The sequence below is a fragment of the Piliocolobus tephrosceles genome, chromosome 10, assembly GCF_002776525.5.
Source record: "Piliocolobus tephrosceles isolate RC106 chromosome 10, ASM277652v3, whole genome shotgun sequence".
In the NCBI taxonomy this organism is placed as follows: Eukaryota; Metazoa; Chordata; class Mammalia; order Primates; family Cercopithecidae; genus Piliocolobus; species Piliocolobus tephrosceles.
Window position 1 is genome coordinate 116,832,812 of NC_045443.1, and position 27,656 is coordinate 116,860,467.

The 27,656-nt window shown below is 46.3% G+C and overlaps 1 protein-coding gene across 1 annotated transcript in view; it reads left to right on the forward strand.

Moving 5' to 3' along the window:
- Nucleotides 1-25,696, forward strand: part of SRRM4 (serine/arginine repetitive matrix 4) — a 172,623-nt gene extending 146,927 nt beyond the window's left edge. The window contains exons 8-13 of the mRNA XM_023212275.2: nt 259-415; nt 15,388-15,692; nt 20,769-20,972; nt 22,175-22,285; nt 22,901-23,041; nt 25,128-25,696. Coding sequence (XP_023068043.1) covers nt 259-415; nt 15,388-15,692; nt 20,769-20,972; nt 22,175-22,285; nt 22,901-23,041; nt 25,128-25,443 — 1,234 coding nt within the window. The 3' untranslated portion in view covers nt 25,444-25,696. The remainder of the gene's footprint in view (nt 1-258; nt 416-15,387; nt 15,693-20,768; nt 20,973-22,174; nt 22,286-22,900; nt 23,042-25,127) is intronic.
- Nucleotides 25,697-27,656: the final 1,960 nt, after the last annotated feature.

A 27,656-nucleotide genomic window follows, 5' to 3' on the forward strand; every position in this document is an offset into this window, starting at 1 on the left:
TGGATGGATGGATGGATGGATGGATGGATGGATGGATGGATGGATGGTTAAATGGATGAATTAATGAATAAATGGATATACACACAGTCCAGCTTTCATACACACACATGCAGACATACCCAGGAACAAAATCACATATGAACATATACAAACACCCCCAAACACACTTTATCATCCTCAGATCCTGTTGGTCCCGCATCCATCTCCCTACCATGCTCCCCTTCAAAAGACCCTCAGGTCTCTCTCCCCTATCCCCAGGCACCGTGGCCGGTCCCCTGAGGAAGGGCAGAAGTCCCGCCGAAGGCACTCCCGCCGCTGCTCCAAGACCCTCTGCAAGGACAGCCCTGAGGCCCAGTCCAGTCGCCCGCCCAATCAACCCCTCCAGATGCTTGGCTACCTGTCAGCCAGGGGTGTAGTAAGTATTCTTCACAGCCTCCTCTGCCAGCCTTGGCCACGACACTTGGGGGAGATGGAGGCACAAGTTCAGGGCAGTGTATGATACATTTTAATTCAATTTCTGACAAAATATCCCACTGGCTACAGACCTCATTAATGATGAACCAAATGATCATTCACCAGACTTTGGCAACACTGGCTTGGGGATTTGGGGGGGAAGGGGGAGAAAAACTGAATACCCAGTCTTTTATCAGGAGAATGTTGACAAATAAATACTTGTCTCCAGAGTGATATCTGCAGGAAGACATGTTTAAGATACCATAGGAGGATTTTCTGTTTGTTTGTTTGTTTTTGGGAGAGAAAGGAAAAGAAGGGCTCTTTGACATAACAGAGGCACTCCAGCTTTTACATGAAGTCTGCATCTTTTATGCCAGCTGGATGGCAACATTGGTTGGCAGCTGGGATTTCATTTCACCTATAAACATGACCTTGAATTTATATGACAGTTTTCTTCCAAGGAGGTCATAGCTCTTGAACTGCATCCTCTCATGTAGCCACACAAGGTCTTGGGAGTTGAGGTCACAGCTGTTCTCACTAGTCCCTTCTACAGATGGGAAAGAAGAATCGAGGCTCAGAGAGGTTAAGGGCTAGGGTAAAGCCCCAGAGCAAGGCAAGAGTTAATCCAATTTAGCAACAGAGCATTGAATAGAATTAGGCGGTGCTGCCCCAAGTCAACAAGGACAAGCTGGAATTTTGACTTCAGATAGTTTGACACCATGAGCAAGAGACTTAGAAATGGATCTGGGCCGGGCGCGGTGGCTCAAGCCTGTAATCCCAGCACTATGGGAGGCCGAGACGGGCGGATCATGAGGTCAGGAGGTTGAGACCATCCTGGCTAACACTGTGAAACCCCGTCTCTACTAAAAAATACAAAAAACTAGCCAGGTGAGGTGGCGGGCGCCTGTAGTCCCAGCTACTCGGGAGGCTGAGGCAGGAGAATGGCGTGAACCCGGGAGGCGGAGCTTGCAGTGAGCTGAGATCCGGCCACTGCACTCCAGCCTGGGCGACAGAGTGAGACTCCGTCTCAAAAAAATATAAAAAGAAAAAGAAAAAAAATAAAAAAAAAAAGAAATGGATCTGAATTCAGTCCTAGTGTGGCCACTTCCTAGCTGTGTGGCTTTGGGCAAATTACTTAATCTCCATTTTCTCATTGGTAAACTTGAAGTAAATACCACTTCCGTATGGGATTGTTGGGAATATCCAATAAGATAAAGTACATGAAGGCCTTTTGTAGACTCTAAAGAGACAGACAGATTAACAGGAAGAGAGTCAACATTGATAGAGTCTACAACTGCAGCAGACAACTGTGAAAGGGACTATCTTCTCTAGCTACATGTGAACTTGAAAATTTCAGGTAGATGCTCCCTAAGGAAGGATGAGGTGGAAGCAAGGAAAAGTTCAGGGGTCCTTGTGGGGATGTCAAGAAAGGGAAAGCAGTGACAACAGTTGGGCCTGGTTGACACAATAATTATCTGCAGTGCATTCCAGGAAACTTCTTTACCAGTCAAGGCACCTAGCATCACTAAGGTCTAGTTTTACCCAAATCCTCTGCCTACCTGGAACCATCTGCAACTGTCCCCAGACCCCTTCTTGGTAGAGATGTCTGTGGTTACTGAGTCCTTGCAGATGGCAAATGCCCACCTGTGTACTCTCTCTCACACAAATATCCTAAAAAGGGGTCTTTCCAGCATGACAGAAAGTCTAGAGGCTTGGATTTGAGTCTTGTTTTGGCTGGACTTGTCATTTTACCCCTCTCAACCTCAGCTTTCTCACCTGAGAAATGGGCATGATTATCCCACTTGTCTCCCAGGTGGATTGTGGCAAAGGTAAAGATAAATTTGAAATATGAGCATGAAGAGGTAGAGGAATGTTTTTAAGTTAGCAAAAGATGCCTAATCTCCCTGATCATGGTATTCATGGTGGTCCATCTGGAGGTCCTAATTGACCCTAGCTAAAAAGTGCCATTGGAAGCAACTGGCTTATACTTTCTTACAGGTCTGGGATGGTTTTCCAACAAGACATGTCTGTCAAGATGTTACAAAAAGCTAGGTCTGTCCCCCTACACAAGCTGGAGAGGTTACCAGATTGGCTATTGGTAGTTTGCTTTCCTAAAACACACGGGTTCTTGATGGCTTTGAGGTACAATGCCTCACTGTTCTTCATGAGCCTGGACCTATCAGAAGAGCTAAAAGCCAGGGTTCACCTGTACCTATAAGAGAGGCCTTAAGAGCTCAGCTAGTGTAATGCTCCGATTACTAAGAAAGGAAACTGAGATTCACAGAAGGGAAATGATTTACATGGGCTATGGCAAGGAAGAGTTGTTTAAAAACATGGGATTATGAATTTGTGGTCACATCATATCCCTGAGATAGGAGTAATTACTTAAATATTTCTGAGCTGTAGTTTTCTCATCTGTAAAAAATAATAATAGTAATAATAGAGATAATAACAGTCTCTTCTTCAAAAGGCAGCTGTTGAGCCCAGTACTTGACACAGGTACAAAACTTGACAAAAAATATGATGACAACATTCCAGATCCTGGCTGCACTTACCAGCTGTGGCTCCTTGAGCAAGTTTCTGTGTCTCAGTTTCCTCAAAAACTGCAAAACAAGGATAGCAATAAGACCTACCTCATAAAGAATGTTATGAGAATTCAATGACACAATGTAAGTAAAAGTTTTAGAGTATAACAGGCAAGAAGTAAATGCTGCATAATGCTTACTGCTTGTGATAGTAACAGCAGTAGAAGTAATAGTGGAAATAGCAGTGGTGATAGTAGTGGTGGCAATAGTAGTGGTGATAGTAGTAGCCACAATAGTAGTAGCAGTGGTAATAGTAGTGGTAGTAGTAGTAGTAATAGTAGTATAGTTCCAGGCACAGGCTAGGCTGCGACTTGAGCCAGGGCCCCTGCTTCCCAGACCAATTTCTTTCCATTCTAAATGGTAGCTGTAGCCCAAATGGCTACCCTGCCCCACTCAAGGTTGCCTGGCTCCCAGAAGAATCACATGGCCCCAGATCTGGTTCTTTGAGTGCTCCTCATGCATGGCCCTTTCTCATCTTCTCCATTACAAAAGCAGAGATGGAAGAAATTTCCAGATTGGATCAAAGGTTTTCCAAGGGTCCTGGCCCCAAATTTTTCTCTCTGTTAAAGCTAACAGTACATTGTCATTGAATCACCTGTCTGATCATTCATTTAAGTCTACAAACACCTATGGAGCATCTACAAAGGGTCAGGCTCTGACTTATCTCAGGATTCAATTACTAAGAAAGAAATAGCCTGTGCCTTCCAATGAAGGGAGACAGACAAGTTAAAAACAGTTAAAGGCAATGCACAACAATTGATGCTCAGATGCTTAATTGGGGTACAAGGTTAGCAGACAGGGGAGGGGACTAGGATTAGGGTTAGGGTTGGGGAGAGAAGGTAACAATTACCTGAAAAGCTAAGGGTGAGCCAATGAAGGGGAAAATAAAGATTAGAGTTGAGTGTTGAGATAAAATTCCAGGGCAAGATATGGGCTCTGGAGGTAAAGAGGAGCCCAAGCATGAAGGATTGTCTATGCCATATTTGATTACAGGTATTTCACATGCACAGCTCTTTTAAAAAATCAAGGACAGTTGCATAATATCAAGGGACTTATTTACATACATGAATATGAAAATTTTGGGGTTGGTTCTTAATGGAAATCTTAGTTGGTGAGCTGAAGGTGACCTGAGGCTCTCTTGCTTGGTCAGCACCCAAATCCAAATAGAGAATCCCAAGACAGTTTAGAGACCCTTCACAGCCTCACACATGGTCCTTATCTTCACTCCACCATCTCTGTTCAAGACACTGGGGAAGCAGATAGATTGTAAAAAAGAAAAAAAAAAAAAATACTACTCTTCCTGAACTCCAGGGGCTCACAGTCTAGTAGTCAGAAGAATGCTGCAATATAGTGTGATTGTTTTGTAATTAGGGCTGGGATTGAGTCAGGAGTACCAGTACCTTCTCCAGTTGTTAAAATATTCAAGTATTTTCATGCCAGTTGGTAAATAGGCCCTGTCACTACTTCACCCAACCCCAGTCAACCTAGCCATCCCTCCTCTTCCTTGGCACTTTCTGGATCTTCTCAGAATCCTGAAACTGAAAAGTGACACCTACTTCCCTTCAGCATCAAAGCCAGCTTCCTTTGTGGTGGGGCAGTACCCACAACCAACTAGTTATTGAATATTGTGAATGTCACTCCTGGCAGTGATGAAAGCAACTACAATGTGTCATGGAAGCACAGAGTAAGGGCCAGACAATGTTGTCTTGATGTCTGAGAAGACTTTACCAATAAAGGATTATTTGAACTGGGCTTTGAAGGATGCATAGGAGTTCATTGGGTTGCAATGGTTCATGGACAGAGGGAGAGGAAAACACCACTATGTGTCAGGCACTGTCACATACTTTACATAATTTTTGCCTCATTTGATACCTGAAACAGTTATTTGAAGTAGGTGCAATTATTATCACCATTTTGAAGATGGGAAAATAGGCCCTGTGAGGTGTTGGTACCTAGGAATGTAACCAAATTGGGAGAAAGGGTAACTGTTATGAGTTGTGGTTTGTGCCTTGAAAGCTTACCCTGATAGCTGGCATGGAGGGTAGACTGGATGATGGGAGGGTGGATTGGATGATGGAGAGACTCATGGCTCCAAGGATTAGCCAAGCCCTTTCCCTGTGGTATGGGGCTCTCTATCAAGTCTATCATAACCAGAGAGGGAATCTAGAAGGAGGCTGATCAAGACTGGAGCTGGGCCAAAGACAATGGCAGGTTTCTTGTTTCCTCCTCTTGCTTTCAGCCTGGGCCAATAGTTGCTAACGCCTGTCAACAAAAACCTGTACAGATGTCGAAACCAAAAATAATAAGAATAAAAGCAGAACTCGTAGTCCATAAAACAGGATCTCATGAAACGTGTAAACTGGAAGAGGCAATGTGATTAAGACATGAGCTTTGGAGTAGATCTGGGCACCCTGGAGTTCTTGATCTCTCCCTATGGGACCCTGGGTGACAGCAATAACTAATGCCTACTGAGCACCTACTATGCACCAGGTGCTAGGCCGATTGGTTTACATGTATCATCATCATTGCATTTATTTTTACAATAGCTTTTCAATGGAGCGTCCCCGAATATCTCCACTTTATGATAAGGAAACCCTAGCCCAAAAAATTAAGTAAAAGGCAGCTATTCAACAGAGAAGCTAGGGTTTGAATCCAGGGTCCATGTTGATCTCAGAGTCCACGTGTTTAATTACATGACCTCCTCTGTGCCATTTCATGTCTTTGGGCCTCAGTATCCTTATCTGTGCCTTGGGCTAATAATAATCATACCTACTTATAGGATTGTTATGAGGATGGAGTAAGATAAGGTATCCATTCATTTCAAAAATAAACATGAAGCATCTACTCTCCTGCCCTCATGTGGCTTATGCTCTATGTGAAAAAAGTTATCCCAATGCTTGGGACATAACCCTTAATGTATGCTACTTGCCATAATATTTTTTGTCATCATAGCAGCTTTACTAAACTTATCCCAAATAAACCCAGATATGATGTTCTCAGAGTATCTCTAGCTTCAAAAAGCTGAATCCATCCAAGATCTCAGGTGAACTTCACACCAACCCCAGGAGAAAGACAAGATGGGAATATGCTTCCCACTTTGTAGACAGGGAAAACGGGGCTGAGGGAGAATCTGCATGGCCCAGGCCTTCTGACCCCTGGTCCAGGTGCTTGCACGTTCTGCAAAGCCTTTGAACTCTTGCCCAGCTGGGAGACTCAACATCCAACGTTTAATACCATCATCATAGTTGAGAGAAGAGAGGAACCAAAGTACAGAACGTGGATGAGATGAGATTTGGGGATTTTCTGGGCCATTGGTTTTTTTGTTTGTTTTTTGTTTTGTTTTGTTTTGTTTTGCTTTGTTTTGTTTTGTTTAATGGGAGGTAACATAGCTTTGTCAACTTTTACTTTTGCTAAGGAAGGACAGAAAAAAGAAAACCACCATTTTCTATCACTGAAGGCAGATTTTACCACTAGAACAAGTAGGAAAGACATGACCTTGGAAGAAAAAAATGAGTCTTTAAATCGAAAGTATTTAGCAGGATGAAAAACTAATTACATTGAACTTACTTTTTTTATTTCAATTTGGGTTGGTGAAAATGTGTCTAACTGGGTCCAGGTGGGGATTTCTGAGAACAGGTGGGCAGGGGGTCCTCAGGAGAGGCATCGAAGAAAGGGTGAGCCTGAAGCTGTCATTCCCTCTGGCTCCTGCTTAAGGAAAAGAATAAGGAGGCCAGACCGACTCTGCCTACCAAAGGTTCAATGCAGTGTACGGCCCCATGGCATAGCCCCAGCCCTAAAGGACTCTGTCGTCTTCCCACAATGCCCGTCACGTCAAAAAGGACTTTGTCATCTTCCCACAATGCCCGTCACGTCTCCTTTCTCTTTCTCCATCTCCTCCTCCTCCCAAATGAACTCCCACCAGGTCAATAAATCTATTCTTTTGCTGTCTTCCTAATTAGTGCACTAAGGAAGATGAACAACAGAAAGGAAAATAAACTTAATGTCTCTGTGAAACAAAAGCTTTTTTTTTTTTTTTTTTTTTTTTTTAGGAATAACCAGAACCCTCTAGCTAAAAGCTCTGCCATACAGCTCCATACTCACATGAGAATTTCCAGTCCCCCATATGGCAGGGAAGAAAAAAAAAATTTATAGCCGTCTCTCTCCATGGGGCCATTTGAAGCTCAGTAAATGGACTTGTTCAGTTTAATTGGAATTCTCTTCTTGATTGTATTTTTGTAACCTATTAGGCCATGCTGCCTCTTGATCTCGGAATTCAGCTGAAATTAAATTTTGAAGTGTAAGTGAGAGGTTGCCTTTTTTCCCCGTTCTTGATTAAATAATGATTTGAAACAAAAACAATAAATAACAGTGCCGGCTTCCCCGGAGGGCTGAGAGAGACTCCCAGTGAAACGCCAGGGAGCTGGAGTTCGTGGTGGGGGGATTTAATTACTTATTAGAAAAACCTGAATGTGAACACTGAGTATATTAAGGAACAAGGAGACGAGGTGAGCTTTGGAGTGGAGAGAGAGAGAGGAGATACTGGAGCTTCACATTGGAGGGGGTTGAGGGAGTAAAAAGGGGAATATTTGCTCACTTCCCCCCAGTGGCCTTGAGTTCATGAAAAGCATTCTGCATTTAAAAATTTTTAGATAAATTTTTAAAAGTCTGAGACTGACTACCCTGATCCAGAAAGGAGTTTATAATAACTCTGAGGTCTGGTTTAATGGATCTGGTCTCCCAGTTCCTTTCACTGATGAAAGTCCAAGAGGGATTAAACAGATCGAGATGGGAGAGATGGAGCAATTCACCACACAGATCTGGAGGGAAGAGATGAAACATACAAAATGTACCGGGTTTATGTTGCTTACAGTGGGATCAGAGTAGCAACAAACTTTTAAAACAGAGGGTCTCCAACTTAGATGTCCTGGTGGCCAGGCAGCTAATAGATATGAGTACAATGATCTCGTGGGTTTGGGGTCAGGAGATCTCATGCCCCATCTAAAAGGGGAAGCTGTAATTACTCTCAGCTGATTCTTGCCAGTCAGGGATTCGGGCCCAGTGTTGCCAGATCTTATTCTTCAACAGAAACTGGAAATGGGGTTGTTATGTGAAACCTCCCCATTCTACCAATGTTGGCAGTTAATTCCAATTTACTTCCGACATACTAAGGGAGCTAAAGAAAGCATGTCTGAAACAAAGCATAACTTGGCTCACCGGTTTTGGCTCACCTGTTTTCCAGTGTTGATCTGGGGTATTGAAGCAGATAGTGTCCATATATAGATCCTCACCCTCTGCACTTCGGGGCACATGGCTGACTTCCAGCTTCCAGATGGTATTCTCTGCTGCCAAAACCTATTTTCTCTGCCTGTTTGGCAGTCTGGACATACTAGAGAATTTATGCTCCAGTGTTCAACCTTCAACCTGTGAGTGATGGGGAACTGGTGTATGAATATCCCAGCTCCCTCACTCCTTGGTTGAGGTTAACTCTGGGGTGCGTGTTCTACACTGGTTCCCAGGGTGTCATCACCAAAATTAAGCATCCGCTGCCCACTGTAATACCTGGTTTGATAATGCATCTTTTTTTGGCTCCCTCTCTCCTCTACATCATTTCCACACTCCACTAGAGAGGTTCCTTCTCCTCTCAAGTTATTGGCACTCATTTTCCATCTCGACTTCTAAGAATCCAGATTAGACAGGAATTATTTCACTTGATCATTAAGTAGATCTTGTAGAAGCTGGATTTTCATGCCATAACCCCAAAAGTAGGGTTTTATGTAGACATCATGGAGGGTGAGGGCTGAGATGGAAGAAAAGGTAAAATTTGACCAAAGAAGAGAACCCTGGTGTGAGGGCTCCAGCTCTTAAAAGGGGGTCCTGGGTACCTGGAGGGCATTGTTACCAGATGACAGAGGATCTGGAGTGGCTCTTGCTAACAAGTGTCTTGGGACAAAGAGCAGTTGCATGCACAGAGAGAAACTCCCAGTGCATGAAGAGGAGCTCTTCAAAGATGAATTATGAGAGGCCTATTACATAAATAAGGAGGCAGAGAGAAGCAAAGGAGAACCATCCTGTTGTATCAATATCGGAGGGCGGTGACTCTTTGCACCTTATGTGCCACAGAGAGTAGCTGACTAGGACGGCAATACCCGGGGATGGAAGGGCAGAGGCAAGACCATGAGAGGCCCCTATTGTCAGCCCATCAGAAGCTCACAACTCTAATGTCTCCTCTGCACTTTCACGGTCAGACCTCTCCCATCCTGTCTTGGGCTTCCCTCAGGTGTGTCTTCCTTCCTCCTCTTCATGTGGAGTGAATGGAGAGCTCTGGACAAGGTGGAGTCTGGGGTTTAGGAGACCATTAAACTATATGAACATCTCTGATGATGACTTTGTGAAAATGCTCCTACCACCTGGAAGGATAAACAGAGCCCAGCAAGACTTGTAAAGACAATACCAAGTAGAGTTCAGCTGAAAAGAAGGAGGAATGAATGTCTTCAGGTTACCACCTCCTCTGTGCCAGAGGAATCTTCTAAGCAGGCCAGATGGAGTGACATGATTTACTCATTCCAGATGTACCCACTAGGGACATGATGTCATGCTGGTTGTGCCCTTTGAGAGGGTGACCAGCATGGAGAGCAACTGGGAGATCCAAAACCCCCTGCCCTCCATTTACCAAGCTCTGAATACAGATTCAGGACTGCTTCAGCCCAGAAAAAGGTGTACTATCTCTTTTCTGATCTGTCTGGCCAGAAAAGGCACCTTTTTCTAATTCTTAACCCATAAGGCGCACCTTTTTTTTTTTTTTTTCCTTTAAAAAATGTAATTCTTATGTATATATTTCCAGGGTATATGTGATGTTTTCATACAGGCTTACACTGTGTAAGGATCCAATCAGGGTAATTGTGCATCCATCACCTCAAGCATGTATCATTTCTTTGTGTTAGAAACATTCCAATTACACTCTTTTAGTTATTTTAAAATATAAGATAATTTAAAATAACTAAGTTTAATATATTTAAATATAAAATAAGATATATTATTGCTCATTCTGCCAGGTGCGGTGGCTCATGCCTGTAATCCCAGCACTTTGGGAGGCTGAGGTGGAACAGATCACCTGAGGTCAGGAGTTTGAGACCAGCCTGGCCAACATGGCAAAACCCCATCTCTACTAAAATTACAAAAAACAATTACCCGGGCTTGGTGGCAGGCACCTGTAATCCCAGCTACCTGGGAGGCTGAAGAAGGAGAATTGCTTGAACCTAGGAGGCAAAGGCTGCAGTGAGCCTGGGTGACAGAGCGAGACTCTGTCTCAAAAAAAAAAAAAAAAAAAAATTATTGTTAACTATAGTCATCCTGATGTGCCACCAAATACTAGATCTCATTTATTCTCTCTAATTGCATTTCTGTACCCAGCAACCATGCCTATTTTATACTCCACTTCCCACTACCCTTCCCAGTCTCTAGTAACCATCATTCCAATCTCTATAGGAGTACCTTTTCCTAATGGGAACAAAGTCACTATGCAGGCTGGCAGCCTTGTTACATGCAGATGACCGAACTCAGTCCGTCTTTGAACTTGAGCTCTCATAGTAGCAGAGAGTGGAATAAGAAGTAAGAAGACCCAGCACAGCTTGTTTCATCTGGAAGGTTTTGTAGGTCTGAAATTTCTCGCCTGAAGCCTGGAGCTTATGCTGTTCAGAATCTGTACAGAGCCTCTGTGTGCTTCTTCTCAGGGTCCTGGGTCTGAGGAGTATCGGGGGAATGAGAGAAAGAACAGGGAGCATTCTTTCTCTCTGCCAGGGGTCTGGACCCCAAACTTTCTTCTAAGACCTTCTGTTCGACAGCACAGTAGAGTGGCTCTAGTAAACAATAATCTACTGTATATTTCCAAGTAACTAGACGAGAATAATTTTTTTTGGCTCAGGCTAGGGTGCAGTGGTGTGATCTTGATTCACTGTAGCCTCCACCTCCCAGGTTCAAGTGACTCTCCCACCTCAGCCTCCCAAGTAGCTAGGACTACGGGCACGTGCCACCACACGTGACTAATTATTTTAGTTTTTGGTAGAGGCAGAGTGTCGCCATGTTGGCCAGCCTGGTCTCGAACTCCTGACCTCAAGTAATCTGCCCACTTTGGCCTCCCAAAGTGTTGGAATTACAGGCATAAGTCACCGCACTCGGCCTTAGAAGAGAATAATTTGAATGCTCCTAGCATAAAGAAAAGATAAATGTTTAAGGTGATGGATATCTATCTCTATTATCCTGATCTGATCATTACATGTTATGTAAATGTATCAAAATATCACATATATTCCAAAAATATGTACATCTATTATATATCAATAAAAATAAATGTTTGATTCTCGAGGTTCTCTCAAGCTCACACACCCAGCCGAGCTGTTCTTGAGACCCCAAGCTTCAGCCAGGGGTTCCCAAGTTTCCTAGAACGATTCTCAGTGTGATGGAGGCTGATTTCTTCTCAAATTCCCAAAGCTGGCAGACACCCAGCTGGATCCCACCTGGGCCTGATCACCCAGTTGTCTCTACAATAAATTAAGTCAGGCAGGCCCACAGAGGCTTCCAAGTGACCTGAGAGCAAACTTGTTCATTAGACAAAATTTACTGAGTGCCTACTCTGTGCCAGGCACTGGTGAATGCTGGGGAGCAACATTGAACCAGTCATGGCCCTGCCGTCAGCAAGCTCCAAACCCAGTCAGAGAGATGGCCAATAAAATAAGCAACTACTTTACTAAGGAACAGGGCTGTGGCACACAAATGACATTCATTTTTGAATGAGTGAGTGAATTCAAGATTCAGTGAATGAGTGAAGTACAGAGTATTGCGCTATCCTCGTCTGGAGGATGACAGAAGGCTTTCTAGAAGAGGTGATAGTACACCTGGAGGATGAATAAATTTAGCCATGTGAAGTGAAATTTAGCCATGTGAAGAGGAGTATTCTAGGCAGAGGAAATGGCAAGTGCGCATGGCCTGGGATTAGAACAAGATGGGATGGCAGAACCAAGAAAACTCAAATCTGAATCAGTCAGCTTAGGTTATGGGGGCTGGGGTGGGATGGTGTGGAAGAGATGCTATTTGTGAAGTAGGCAGGGCTGGGATATGAAAAACACTCTCATCCATGTCAAAGAGTTTAGATCCATTCAAAGAAATGGGACTTTTAAACATGCAGGAGAAGTTGGTATTTTCAGGCACCAAATTTAACCCAATAAGAACATTTCAATAGTGCCTTTATCCCTGTTTTCTGGTGATGATGGAAAAGTATGATGCCTTGTAGATTTATCAGTTCTGACCACACAAGTTACATGTAGATAAGTCACAGACAGGTGGTAATACTCTGAAAGTATCCCTGTGAGCTCAGGGCGTGGGGTTGAGAAGATGAATAAGGCCAGATCCCCTTCTATATCCACTAGCCTGGAGGGGCCTCACATTCAAGAAATCCTTGCCTACGGGGATCTATGGTGCACCAGGAAAAATGAAATTCATAGTCAAAACTAGGAACAAGTACCTGGGAGAGAAAGGCCCAGCCTGGCAGCCTCCAGGTAGCAAACCACAAGATAATGAAAATTGTACTCACAGGCCCCTGTCCTTGAGTTCTTCCAGCCTAGCTCCCTCCAAGGCGGGCTTGCTGGATTCACTTGTAACACACTGGCTACCAACCATTCACCATCTCTGGGGCAAAGATTCCATGATCCCATTCTTGTACCAAGCCCAAGCCAGAGATCACAGATCTCAGTGTCTAGTTGCCTGGCATGATACATTCCTGACAGGGGTGGTGGAGATACATGTGTTACCACTGAACTCCAGAGTTGAGAAAGATGTGGCATCCAAAACGCAAAACAAGAAGACAAATAAATAGGAGGACTGAATGGGAACAGGGCCTTTACATTGTTGTTTTAAAAGTCTCACTCTAAAAAACTCCACCAGAGCAACCTTATTTTGAGGTCCCTTCTCCCAAAGCAAAGCTATCCAAGGTGCCATGCAGGTAAAATGGCAGCTGTGCTGGACAGAACTTGCTAAAGCTAGACTATCACCTTGCCTGTGTGCAAAGCCTCCTGGGAGAATCTACAAAGGAATCCCTGCCTCCCGGGCCCCAGGAGCTGACATCCTGAGCGCTGGAGTTATGCTATTCTTACAGTTCCAACGTGTCTGTGTTTCACCCACATGACCAATTGCTGAGAAGGCAGAAATGGTTCTTAAGAAATTCCAGAAGTCCCCCCTCCTTTAGGGCCAAGACGCACAAGATAAAGTTGGGAGAAAGAGTAGGCTCTTCATGGTGAAGCCTGCCCTAACATTTGTGAGGTCAGAGCAAAGTTATAGAAGAAGATCCATATATTGGATGTCTAACTGTTCATAAAGAAGTCAGCAAACTTAATAAAATATGTTCTGTTATCTTGGTAAACATACCTTCAAAATGATCTGAAAGTTAGTTATGATTTTAGAATCTTGGACCATTTCAGAGTGCCAGGATGTGACATAGCAGTCGGGGGAGAATCTGGCCCCAGAACTATCCCTTTCTCTGCCTGAATCTGGCACTTCCAGCACCATGATGGGGCTTACACACATGCATATAGACCCCTCAGGCTGAACATCCAAGTTCTGTCCAAATAGCTACCTTTGGACCTAGGAGTGTGGACACTTGAAGCATGCTCTCCCTGCAGGAGAATGGATCCATGGATGAGGCCTACAGAGACCTGGAAAGGGGCATAGGAGTCATTTAAACAGAGAATTCTGGGATCTCAGGTATCCAGAGAGTGGTTGAGGCAGGCAGTAGTCTTAAGGGGGTGCCTTCTTGGTCCCCCAGATTTCTCATCCCATAGGGATGGTTATCTCTGGAGGAGGCCCAGAGCAGGGGTCCCTCCCATCTGCAGCTAAGCGTGGTACTGCTGGCAGAGGCCAGCATCAAACTTACTGTGTCATTCCAGCCACAGCAGGTCTGAATATTTAAAGAAACCACCCCTCGTGCCCCCTGCCCCCCGCCCACCATCCTACTTCTAAAAGTGTGCTCACCTTCCCAAGTGCTGACTTTCCATCGCCTCCCTTACTCCTTCATTGGTCCTAGATCAGCCCTAGACAGGGTTCTGGGGGCCCCTCTTTATTCCCAGTCACCCCAAAGCCCAATCTCCAAGCCCATTCCAAAGCCCTCTGTTTTGCATCCTCCCTCCCTCGTGCCACCTCGATATTCACACCTAGGTAGTAGATGCAATACCCTAGCTGCCATTGGCATATTCCACAAGGGTTTCCTGCTCCAACTTGGGCCCTAAGGGATTGATTAGGTTGGCTAGGTTAGGTCCCCTTTATGACAAAACCAAACAGAATTGATGCCCCCACCTGTCAAGGGCACTAAAAAAAACCAAAACTCAAAGTTCAGGGCCAAGTTTGAGGATGTGCAGAAAGGTGTGTGTTTTTTCTTGTCAATTGCGACTCTAATGATGGACTCACGTTGCCCGCTCTTCCCTTTCTCTTACACCTTACCTACCTACTAAAGGAGGAGTTCTTGCTTGGTAAGTGGATATAATCCGCAAAGACATGAGAGAATTTATTAGAAGCCACTCAAGAGCCTTAGCTACCTTCTACAAGGGGAAAAGGACACACACAAATATCTATAGAGACCCTTTTTTTCATTTATTTTTGGTCAGACTATTTGACTTCCATTTTTTTTTGTCCCCTCCTTTCTTTTCCCCTTTACTTGAAAACTGCTAAAATGTCAGTTTGCGACCTTGACTTTATATTTAAAAAAACAAAAACAAACTCTCATCTTTATTTCATTTCTTTTCCCCATGTGATATTTGTTTAGGGTTCTATTCAGGCAACTTTTTCTTTTCAAAACCAAAAATTGTTAAATTAATTGAGGATTTGGTTGAAGTTTAAAATTTTGGCTTTACCTGCTTTTATTTTTAATTTCCAAGATATATTTTTTCAGGCCCATAGTTCCATTTCTTTTTCCCCTTCCCTTTCCTTTATTTTTTATTATTGTTTTAGGTTGAGTTAAGGGTGTTTACACCCCCTTTCTATTGAGTTGACTCTTTTGTTTAATTCATTAGAAGTTAAATTTTGTATAATTTCCTTTTTCTTTTGTTTAACCTGAATCGCATGCTTTTTCTCTGCATGATACCTAAATCTTCCAGTTATCGTAGCAGGGGGTAAAAAAAAAAAATCTCCTTTCTGTGGTATTCTTTCAGGAATTTGTGCTTTTGTTTTTTGGCGTCTCTTCTTTCTTCTCCTCTCTCTCTCTTTCCTTTTGTTACAGTGCATCATGACGGTAAACATTTCTTGGTTATTTAAACACAGCCCATGGGCCCAGCGCTCAGCAGTGTCCAACGGGTCTTTTTGCTTTCAGATCACTGGGTCGGGGTCTGCTGCTGACCTCTTTACCAAAACAGCCAGCCCGCTCACCACCTCGCGAGGACGTTCCCAGGAGTACGACTCAGGCAATGACACGTCCTCGCCACCCTCCATGCAAACCAGCTCAGCCAGGTCTCGGGGCCAGGAGAAGGGAAGCCCCAGCGGGGGCTTGAGCAAGAGCCGGGAGCTCAACAGTGGCAACACCTCTGATTCAGGGAACTCCTTCACCACCTCCTCACCCCAGAACAAGGGGGCCATGTTGGAGAATCTCTCCCCAACCAGCAGGGGCAGAGAGTCAAGGTCAGTGCACCGCACGGGGTGGGGATAGAGAGTCTCCCACCTTAGCTCCACCTTCTCATGCTCTCATCCCAGCCTCCTCCACTCCACCCCCAAGATTCTTTTATTTGTAACAGAGAGAAAACTCAACTCAGACTGGCTTAATTGTTTTAAAACGCTAGTGGCACTAGCTTCAGGTACAGCTGGATTCAGGGGCTCAAAAATATGTTGCTGGAAATCTGTCTTTCTCATTACATCTCTTATTCTGCTTCCTCATTTACTGGCCTTATTCTCAAGCAGATCCTCCCAAAACATTGTCAAATACGCCAAGCAGCTAACATTCTATCGGTTTAGCCAGCCAACAGGAGAACAATGCTTCTTTCTCAAAGATTTCAGCAAAACACCAGGGCAGGTGCTCATTGGTTCTGTTAGGGCCAGCTTAGGTCATCTGCCCATCACTGTCCCAGGGGATGACACACTCTTGGCCAGAATGTGTCACATGCCATCCCTAGGGCTAATGAGTAGAACCTTCCCACATTCCTCCACAGGAAAAGCCAGGTTATTGGTATCAGAAGAGATGGAGGCTAAGCAGGCAGAAAAGCAGATGACAATTTTACTAATAATCTTAGAAGAAAGTCTAACATTGGCAGGGCGTGGTGGCTCACGCCTGTAATCCCAGCACTTTGGGAGGCCGAGGCAGGCAGATCACCTGAGGTCGGGAGTTTGAGACCAGCGTGACCAACATGGAGAAACCCCGTCTCTATTAAAAATACAAAATTAGCTGGGTGTGATGGCGCATGCCTGTAATCTCAGCTACTCGGAAGATAGAGGCAGGAGAATTGCTTGAACCCTGGAGGCGGAGATGGCAGTGAGCCGAGATTGTACCATTGCACTCCAGCCTGGGCAACAAGAGGGAAATTCCATCTCAAAAGAAAAAAAGAAAGAAAGAAAGTCTAACATTAAATTCATTGTAAGTCACTGTCATTTAAGAACATAACACAGTATTTACCCAAATGAATTGAAAACTTATCTCCACATAAAAACCTGCACTTGGATGTTACAACAGCTTTATTCGTAATGGCTAAAACTTGGAAGCAACCAGGATATCCTTCAGTAGGTGAGTGAATACATAAATTGTGATATGTCCGACAATGGAATGCTATTCAGTGCTCGGAAGATATGAGGTACCACGCTATGAAAAGACATGGAGGAAACGTAAATGCATATTACTAAGTGAAAGAAGCCAGTGTGAAAAGGTGACACACTGCATGGCTCCAACTGTATGACATTCTGGAAAAGGCAAACCTATGGAGAAAGTAAAAAGATAAGTGGTTGCCAGAGGGTGAGGGGAGGGAGGGATGAATAGGCAGGCAGAGCACAGAGGATTTTTAGGGCAGTGGAACTATTCTGTGTGATACTGTGATGGTGGATGACTTTCATTATACATTTGTCCAAATCTATAGAATGTATAACACCAACAGGGTACTCTGATGTAAACTATAGATTCTGGGTGATAATGATGTGTCAGCGGAGGTTCATTGATTGTAGCAAATGGAGCACGTTGGTGGAGGATGCAGATAGTGGGGAATAAGGCTGTGCATGTGTAGCAGCAGGAAGTATATGGAAGCTCCCTATACTTTCCATTCAATTGTGCTATGAAACTAAAACTGCTCTAAAAAATAAAGTTTATTAATTATAGATACAGATATACCATAGTATAATTTATCAGCATATCAGAGAACATTGAGACGTCTCCATTTGTTTACCCATCTTAACACACTCACTAGATACAGTTTTCCTGCAGAAAACTCTTCCATACAGTTGCATATGAGCCAGTTGTAATTGTACTTCGTCACCCGCTTACTCTCTCACTTAAGAAATCACAACAAAATGCTAATCACTGAGGGTACTGTCATCATAATAGCTACTAAAATTTACTCATCACTTAGTCTGTACCATTCATTCTGTTATTTATTCCTCAACTTGTTTATCAGGCAAGTCTTCTCTACCAGACACTCAGCCTGGTGCTGGGGATATAAAATGGAACAGTCTCCTTTTTCTCAGGAGCTTATAATTAATGGGGCAGATGCACAGGTGCAGGATGGGTGGAAAAGCTTTGCTGATGCCTCTGTCATGCTAACGGTGAGGTTTTTCTACTTCTGAGGGTGGGAGTTTGCCTTTGTTCCATGTAGCCAAGATTTTCAAAAGATGACTAAAGCCTTAGCACTGAAGCAGCTAACAGCTTCTTCAAAGAAAGAGTACTCTTTGTCCCTAACACATACCCCACTTCAGTCCTGGACAAACAGCTTGACATTCACATGCAGAACAGTCTTCCCGTTTGCCTGCCCCAGGTCATCCCTGGCCTCAGCTCACACCCATGCTTGGCTGAGAACCTGAGCTGGGCCAGAGCGAATATCAGTGTCTCCAAGAACAGGCAGTGAAGTTCCCAGAAGGGAGGAGGAGGATACATGTTTACTGATATACTGCAGTGCTATTATGCAGGAAAAGTTGAAATAGCAGTAACCACGACAATAATAACGGCAGTTCATATTCATTGAGCCCAAATCACATGCTAAGTACACTGCCAAATGCTTTCCAGAAATAATCTTCCTGAACTCCTCAAAACCTTTATGGGATAGTACTATTTGTAACCCCTTTTTTACCTGATGGGGAAACTGAGACTAAGAGTGGTTGAGAAACTCAGTTAATAAGTGGCAGCACCAGGATTCAAATACAAACATATCCCCCAAAGAGGAACTAAAGCCTGAGAGACATCTAGCAGTTACCTGTTTAATTTGATCTCCATGGATAGCCAAATTAAATAATTTAGACCCAGCCTTTCACTTTGAAATATAAATGATGGTTGAGTCCACAGCTATTTATGTCATGCCACTTATGAGCAGAGAGGGCTCAATAAATATGGACTGAGTGGAAGAGACATCAGCTCTAAATCAAAGGAACCATAGACACTGAAGGTAGGGAGCTGGTGAGGTGGGAGGGGTGTGGGCTCTGGAGCTGCACAGATCAGGGTTTGGGGCTCTGGGTGGTGTTGAGCAAATAACAAACCCTTCTGATACTTCTCTGTAAGTCTGGGGGTAATAGTAGCATTGGTTGCTGGGCGCAGTGGCTCACACCTGTAATCCCAGCACTTGGGGAGGCTGAGGCAGACGGATCACGAGGTCAAGAGATCAAGGCCATCCTGGCCAACAAGGTGAAACCCCATTTCTACTAAAAATACAAAAACTAGCTGAGTGTGGTGGTGCGCACCTGTAGTCCCAGCCACTTGGGAGACTGAGGCAGGAGAATTGCTTGAACCCGGGAGGTGGAGGTTGCAGTCAGCCGAGATCATGTCACTGTACTCCAGCCTGGTGACAGAGTGAGACTGTCTCAAAAATTAAATAAATAAATAATAGCGTCGGCTTCAGAAGGTTGTTGGGAATGAAATGATACTTGTGAAATTCTCTGAACATTGAAAATGTCCCCAGGGAGTTGTCCCCAAGGAGCTCAATATCTGGGACAGAAGAGACAGCCTACAAGTATAAGATATAAGACTAAATAAGTCTATAGGGATGGGGGAAACAACTAAGGTCTGTGGTAACACATTGGAGGTCACCCAACCCAGACAGGGGACAGGGGGTGTCAAGCAAGGTTTTCCAGAAAGGGTGAGGTCAGGTTAAAGCCAGAATCGTAAGTAGGAGTTGCCAGATGAAGAGGGAATGGGAGAGGGTTTGCAGACAGTCAGAATGTTCTGAGGCCGGGAGACAAGGAAGAGAATAGGGATATTTCAGGAGGAACAAGTAGTCTAAGACAGCTGGAGTCAGGAAAGGAAAGAGTCAAGACCTGAGATCGGAGGGGTGAGCAGGGGTCAGGTCATCGTGAGCCTTGAAAACCATATTAATGTGATTTGAACTTGATTCTTGGCCCAATCCAAATAAATATGCCTTCACTGAGCGCCTAACGGAGGTCAGCCTGGCCCTAGGCAGGGTGGGAGAACAGAAGACAGCACCCTAACCTTCTGATAATCCTGAAGCCTCTGTCTTTTGGGAGCTCTCAAGTCCTCCATCTGCAAAATGGGTTACATCAAAATCTCCCAAAACCAAACCAACAACAAGTCATCTTGATTTTTACCATATCCACGTACTACTGATATTCCTGTTTACTTTAATAAACTCATTTTTAAATATATAAGTAAAAGGAAAATTACATTACTATCTGAAATAGAAAATTAGAATCAAATGTCCTTGACCGGGCACGGGGGCTCACATCTGTAATCCCAGCACTTTGGGAGGCCAAGGCGGGTGGATCATGTGAGGTCAGGAGTTTGAGACCAGTCTGGCCAACATGGTGAAACCCCATCTCTACTAAAAATACAAAAATTGGCTGGGCATGGTGGCACGTGCCTGTAATCTCAGCTACTCGGGAGGCTGAGGCAGGAGAATTGCTTGACCCTGGAAGGTGGAAGTTGCAGTCAGCCGAGATCACGCCATCGCACTACAGCCTGGGTGATAGAGCAAGACTCTGTCTCAAAACAAACAAACAAACCAAAAAAAAAATCACATATCCTAAATAAAAAGTGTCTATAAAAATATATATGATTAAAACAATGGATTTAATCCTACTAGTTGCAGTTCCCTACCCAAGGCTGAGTCTGAAGTGTGCTTCTCTCTCTTACAGAGGTTACAAAGTGTTAGAGAGGTGTTACAAACCGACCAGCACCCAGTGGGGGCTTTCTCATTAATGTAATCAGAAGGACAGGAAAAGACTAGACAGGGAATAAACTTCTCACCGTGTAATTTGATGTTACTTACCATCATGCCCATGCCTGATGACATCCTAAAATACTCCACTTGTGGCCCCAGTGGTATGTGTTTCACACTTGAGGAAATGTTAACCTGAATTGTCTACTTTTAAGGCATCTTCTATCTCTACTCCTCTAACATATGTGGCCTGGGAAGTCTTTCCAGAGAGAATAGGATGGGAAAAGGGGCAAGGAGGGTTCTATGAGAGCACCACAGCCTAAGCCAAGGTAGGGAGGTATTCACACAAGATGCTCCCAGAGTAGTGGGCAGTCGGTGCTCATGGACATTTTCCCTCCTGCAGGGGATTTCAGTCACCGTGTCTGGAATGTGCCGAAGTGAAGAAGTCCAGTTTGGTCCCATCCACAGCCCGGGGTTCACCCATGAAAGGGTGCTCCCGCAGCTCCTCCTGTGCCAGCACCCGATCCTCCAGTCACTCGTCCCGATCCCCAAATCCCAGGGCTTCCCCCAGGTACACCCAAAGCCGATCCACCTCTTCTGAAAAAAGGTGAGTGTGGTTTTGACCTTTGCTCTGCAGCACCTTTCTCCTTAGGAAACTAGTTAATTGCAGAGGTCCTTTGACCAATGGGGGAGAGAAGTCAGATGAACTTAGGTTTGAATACTCATTTTGCCCATTTCTAGCTGGTGGCCTTGGGAAAGTCAGTTAACTTCTCTGAACCTCAGTTTTCCCATCTGCAATATGAAAAAATAGCAATTCTTACCAGAAAGGATTGTTCTGAGGACTATAAGACACTTAGAACAGTACACAGAACATAATGAGTATCAGTTATTATTGCTGCTATTGGCATGAGAATGAGCTAATGTGTATCAATTAACTTCTGCATAAAAAATTATCCCAAAACTTAGCATCTTTAAAACAAGTGCTTACTTAGTTCCTGATCCTGTGGATCAGCAATTGGGCTGGGCTCAGCTGGATGGTTTTTCTGATCTCACTGGGCTCACTTATATGCCTTTGATTGCGTTGGCTGGTGGGTTGGCTGGGGGCTGGAGGGTTTGAAAGACCCCAGCTGACTCATCTCTGCTCCATGTGGTCTCTCCTCCTCCAGCAGGCCTGTCTTGGTTTGTTCACATGGTGTTGGCAGAATTCCAAGAGAGAGCGCAGTATTGTGCAAGGCTTCGAAGTGATTAGCATCTCTTCTGCTATTCTATTAGCCATAGCAAGTCACAAGACCAGTACAGATTCAAGAGTATTCCTCTCAGTGAAAGGAGCTGCAAAGTCACATTGCAGGGGATGTGGACACTGGGAGAAGAAAAATTATGGCCATTTTTGCATTCTGCTACCCAGTTTCAATAGCTATTGGTAATTGCTTGATTGCCTCATGTAGAATAATAATGTAGCAGAATGAGATGTGAAATCTCAGAAATTGGAAGATTCTATCCAAACGAATCAGCCCATAAATTCAGGGAGTCCAGCTTTCCTCTGCAAAAAAGAAATTGATAATAGTACCTAACCCTAAGAAAGCTAGTAAGTGGCCAGGATAGTAGGCACAGAATAGAAGTTGTTGGTATTATTATTAACCACCCAGTGGGGAGGGACTTTCATTCTTCGATCGGGGCCCAGTTCCTCTGCCTGGCTTCCAGAAAGAAAAAGATCACTGCCCAGGGACCCGCCGAATAAAGCGCAAGCCGTCTTGGACAACCCAGGCGGACATTCAGCAGGCTCCTCAGAGGCTGTTACCTCTCCCCCAGGTCCTACTCCCGTTCTCCCAGCTATTCCTCCAAGTCTGGCAAGAGGAGCCCGCCCAGCAGAAGCTCTCGGTCCCGCCGCAGCCCCAGCTACTCCCGCTACAGCCCCAGCAGGTACCGGCCCCGCCCGGAGGCGCTGGCCCCGCCCCTCAAATTAGGCCCGTCCAAGGCCCCACCCCCTTTGCGCTGATCCTCCTCTCTGGCCCCGCCTCCCCGTTCTCGGGCCTTCCTCCTCTTAGGTCTGACCCTGACTCAGCATTCTTACAGTTCCCTTTGTCCAATCAGGAGTTGCAGCGAGGCACCAAATATACCCTTGTTTCCTAATGTCTCCAGGCCAAACATTCCCACAGACATACCCGAGAATTCATATCCCCAGCTCTCAGCCTCTACCGACCATCCCTATACTCAGAGCCCCCAGTTCTTACCCATGCACCAGCGCCTGCGTAACATTCACGTCCTCGCCCCTGCAGCACCTGCACCGCTGTGATGCCCACCTGCAAATGCTGACACCCCTGCACACGCCCAGCCCCCACCCGTACGGTACTAACAACCCTCGCAGACTCTTCCCGCAGCCCCGTCATCCTCCCTCCGGTCTCCCTTGCAGCAACGTGCATACCCCATCCCCTGACCCAGTCGGGTGGGAAAGAAAGGGAGTGTCCCTCTCCCACGCGCTCACGCAGAAAATCCAGCCCAGCCCCAGCTCCCCAGTAACCCCCCGCGCCCCTTCAGGGAGCGGGATCCCAAATACAGTGAGAAGGACTCGCAGCAGCGGGAGCGCGAGCGAGCGCGTCGGAGACGTCGGTCCTACTCGCCCATGAGGAAGCGCCGGAGAGACTCTCCGAGCCACCTGGAGGCCCGGAGGATAACTAGGTGAGGCCAGGGGGAAAGCGGGACCCATCTTCACCCTCGTTCCTACTCCCATTCTTATTCATTCGAGCCTCGGGCTCTCCCTAGGCCTTCTTGGGGCTGGAAATCAGGATTGTGCGACCTTAAGGTCCCCCCAACCCCAACATCATTGAAAGTATATGTCTGTTCAAAGCCGTGGGACTGAGTCTCCCAGCTCAACCAGCAGGACCTGCAAGAAGGAGGCGGGGCCAGCCTTAAGAATCGGGTGTGGCCTGGGGGTGTGGCCAAAGCCTGAGGGTGGAGCTGGGGCCGGGGAGGCGGAGCTGGGGGAGAGAGTGGCATCAGGCCAGGGAATGGAGGCCAAAGCAATGTGGCGGGACGTTGGCCTGGGAGTGGATCGGGAGCAGTAGAGACAGACCTCTACCCTCAGACCTGTACACTCAGCTGTCAGGCTTAAATAAACCTATACGTAATTATACCTTGAACCAAGTGTGGAGAGGGCAAATAGGATTGCTTAGGTGCCAAAGGGACCTAGAGGGAGCCACGGTGGATATGTCGGAGAGCGCTGGATCTGGAGTGGAATCCTGGATGTGCCACTTTGCAGGTGACGTAGGAAAGGCTCTTACCTTCCTGAGCCTCAGTTTTCTCATCCATGAGATATTGGAGGAAATAACTCCCAGAAGTATGAGGATGAAATGAAAAGGGGCAAAAAGATATGAATGAGCTTTATAAACTTACATGCAGAGCACACAGTATGCCATTGTTGATTCGTCAGAATAGGTGGATACCTTTCCTGGAACAGGCAAGGCCTCAGAAGAGAAAAATTCTAGCAGAGTGAGTGCAAGCAAATTTCTCAGGCCTTGAAAGCTAGGAGAATGGTTGAATGCTACCCTAAGATTGGGTTGGGCTCTTCCTGCTGGCCTTCCAAGCATCTGCCACTGAGTCCAGAGACTGTACTGAGGAATCAGGGATCCTCCCTGGAGATGACTGGGAGGAGGAAAAAGAATGTGTGTCCCAGATAGCAAGACTGGGGTGATGGAGTCCCCTTCTCAAATATCCCACAGGGCACCCTGCCTCAGCTTGTAAAGAATTCCTAAACCCTTGGGAGGCCAAGGCAGGCAGATTGCTGGATCTCAGGAGTTTGAGACCCGCCTAGGCAATATGGCAAGACCCTGTCTCTACCAAAAATACAAAACACTAGTCAGGCATGGTGGTGTGCACCTGTGGTCCCACCTACTTGGGAGCTGAAGGGGGAGGATCATTTGAGCCAGCGGGGTGGAGGTTGCAGTGAGCTGCGATCGCACCACTGCATTCCAACCTGGGTGACAGAGCGAGACCTTGTCTGAAAAAATGTAATTAATATAATATAATACAATACAATATAATTCCTAGCATAATTTCTAAACCCACTCCCTTGATCCAACGTCACACAGCTAGTAAGTGGCCAGGATAATAAGCACAAAATACAAGTTGTTGGTATTATTATTATCTTTAGGGTCAACTTAGAGGAAAGCTAAGATAGAGAGTGGCATTTCCAAATGGCTGTCTAGTTTCTTTAGTCAATCTCAAATAATTCATCTTGATTAACCAATTCAGTGTTTCCCAATCTTCAGTCATTCACCAGTATCTTGACCACGTATGCCTTGCCTGTTTATCAACTGTACTATTCTTAATTTTCTTTAAATAGATATGACCCTTTTCAAAGGTTCATACATTTATTTCTAAAGGAAAGTTGATACAGTACAGTAAGTGGAAAATTAGCCTCTTTTGCCATAAATAGATGGTTCTAGTAAAAGTAAAAATAGTTAAACAAAACTATGATTAAAGTTTAGATGTAGATTCTGTTGCAAGCTGGAGGCTCTGAGCTCCAGGCTTGCTTCGTGGTGGGAAGAAAAAAGTGAGATAATCATTTTTCAAGACATACTAGCTATAAGCTGAGACTTTTACTTTAATGTGTTCTCAGGACTGCAAGAGAAGTGGAAAGGGAGTATTTTTTCCTAGGGGACTGGGAAAAGGGAGGATACTGGTTTCCCTTGGGGCAAGACTGGGGCTCGCTGCGGGGAGGCAGGGAGGGACCGGCCCTCATCCCTCCTCTCGCTGGTCTCTGCAGTGCCCGGAAACGCCCCATCCCCTACTATCGGCCCAGCCCCTCTTCGTCCGGCAGCCTCAGCAGCACCTCCTCCTGGTACAGCAGCAGCAGTAGCCGCTCAGCCAGCCGCAGCTACTCCCGGAGCCGGAGTCGGAGCCGGAGCCGGACCCGGACCCGGACCCGGAGCCGGACCCGCACGAGCAGCAGCTCTAGCTCCCGCAGCCCTAGCCTGGGCTCCCGCAGTCGGAGCCGGAACCGGAGCAGGAGCCGGAGCCGGAGCAGGAGCCGGAGCCGGAGCTACAGCTCAGCAGACAGCTACTCCAGCACGAGGCGCTAAGTGCCCCTGAGCCAGCTGCCCTTGGGGGCCCCTTCACGCTGCCAGCCTCCCCCAACCACCTGCCCTCACCGCCTTCTCCTTGGTGACAGATAGTGAGGGCTCCTATACTTTGTCCTTCCTGCTTGCCTAGGGGAAGAGGAGAAGAGGGTAAGGGGGTTTCACTCTCTAGATCAACCTGCTAGGAGCCTCTACCAGCACCACCCTAGGGCCCAGCTCAGGCCTGGGCATATGGAGAGAACCATCACCTTGTGGCACAAAAAAAGAAAAAAGGAAAGAAAACCTCAAGGTTTTGTAAGAAGCAATGGGTCTGTGACTCAAAAATTGAGCTCTGGCCAGGAAAATGTGGAGACAGTTCTTCTCCTCCACTGCTCACAGGAGGCCCGTGGTGATTCTCTTCACCTCCCCGGATGCTCCCCTCGTCCAACCTCATGGCTGCACGTGGATGGACCCCCATGTCGGGGAGAGGTGAAGGAGGAGACCAATGGCAGTTCAGGTTCAAGATAAGGGGGTCAGGCCTTTAACTTCCTCAAACAGGCCAGAGCAAAGGCTGGAAGACACTTGGGTCCTAGAAGAAGGGATGTCCTTAAACACCACACATGGACATTTGACTTGGTGGGAGGTGTCAGGAGATAGGAGATGGTTAAGACGATAGATAGCAAAAAGGAAGGGGTCAGTCTGCTGCTCCCAATATCTCAGCATGGTAAGGGGACAGAGCCCAGCAGATCCTAGCTGTGGAGAGGCCACTGCATGGCTGACACAAAACACCTCTTGGCTGTTCACAGGGGCCCTGCAACCTCACAAGAAAGGAGATAGTGGAAGAGTCAGGACAGGTTGGTCTCCAGCCCCACTTCCCAAATATGCCTCAGCCCCACTAGCTGGCACCAACTTAATTCCACGGGACCATCTGCTGAACATTCCCCAGTGCCATGGCCGGTTGCCAGGCCCCAGCGCCAGCCAGTCTGGCCTTACCCTTGGGTTGGCGCCTGCCAGCCCCCTCCCCTCTGCCCAGGCTGCCATGCCCTGGATGCCACCCAGTGCAGCCTGGCACCTACCCACCCACCCTTCAGCTTAAGCCACTCCCCTTGCCTCTCAGGAATTTTGCCAGGATGGGGCACAGCGGCTCAGGTTTGGGGGAAAAGACCCGAATCCAGGGTGCCAGGGAGAGGGGCTTGGATGTGCCATGTCTTGGGCTCCTGCTGGCTTCTAAGATTTCTTGTCAGCTTGGGAAAGATCCACCCTTATTTCTGCCCTCACCCCAAGTCCCCCGTGGCTGGGGCTGGGCAGAGAGGGTAAGCTGATCTCCGATACACAAATACCACCAGCTGCTTCATCCACAGAAGGCGCTAAGAACAGGGAGGTGAGGAATAAGATCCTTAAAATAAACTCTTGGGCATCCCCCTCACCAGCTGACTGGCTTTCCGGAGGCTTGTGGGTGAGTTTCAAGTTTGTGGTGGCAACAGCAGCGGGACAGGGCATGGAGGGAGCGAGGGAGAGAGGACCAGTCCCAGCTTTTGGATATTTTGGGTTATGGGGAAGCAGGGGCCAAGCATTCTTTATCCCTCCCACCCCAGGGAAAACATTTGGAAAATAGTCCTTTTTCTTGGAAGCAGTGACATCTCCTCTACCCAATCTTTCCCATCCTATTAATCCATGGGGCTTGAGACTGCCAGGCAGCCACCACCACAACAGCCCTTCCTCCATCAGAGGAGAGGAGCTAGGGCCCCCGGCAGCGGTGGACGACCCGGCCTCCCTATACCAGGCCTCTGGCCGAGACCTAAGCCCCGCCCACAAAGACTAATGGATGCCGGTGCTGTCACCACAGAAGGCCAGATGGCAGGTGCCTGGGACAGGGGCAGGTGCCCCGGGGAGGGCATGTACAGCCAGTGTAAATAACCCTCATCCCTGCCCAGGAACCCAGACTGGACTTCAGTCTCCCTCCATGGAGACAAAGGCTTCCCAGAGCCACCAAAAATCTTAGCAGGACAGCTGTGAGAGGCATCAGAGCCTCGTGTTCAGACTGCCTTCATCGAGACAACTCTAGGGGACCATTTTGCCTGGGGCTCCTAGCAAACCTTTTTTATTTATTTATTTATCTGTTTATTTATTTATTTATGTGATGACTGTCCCTCTTGCCATTAGCAGTATTGAATTATTTATTTATTTATACAGAGATGTGTGTGTGTGTGTGTGTGTGTGTGTGTGTGTGTGTGTGT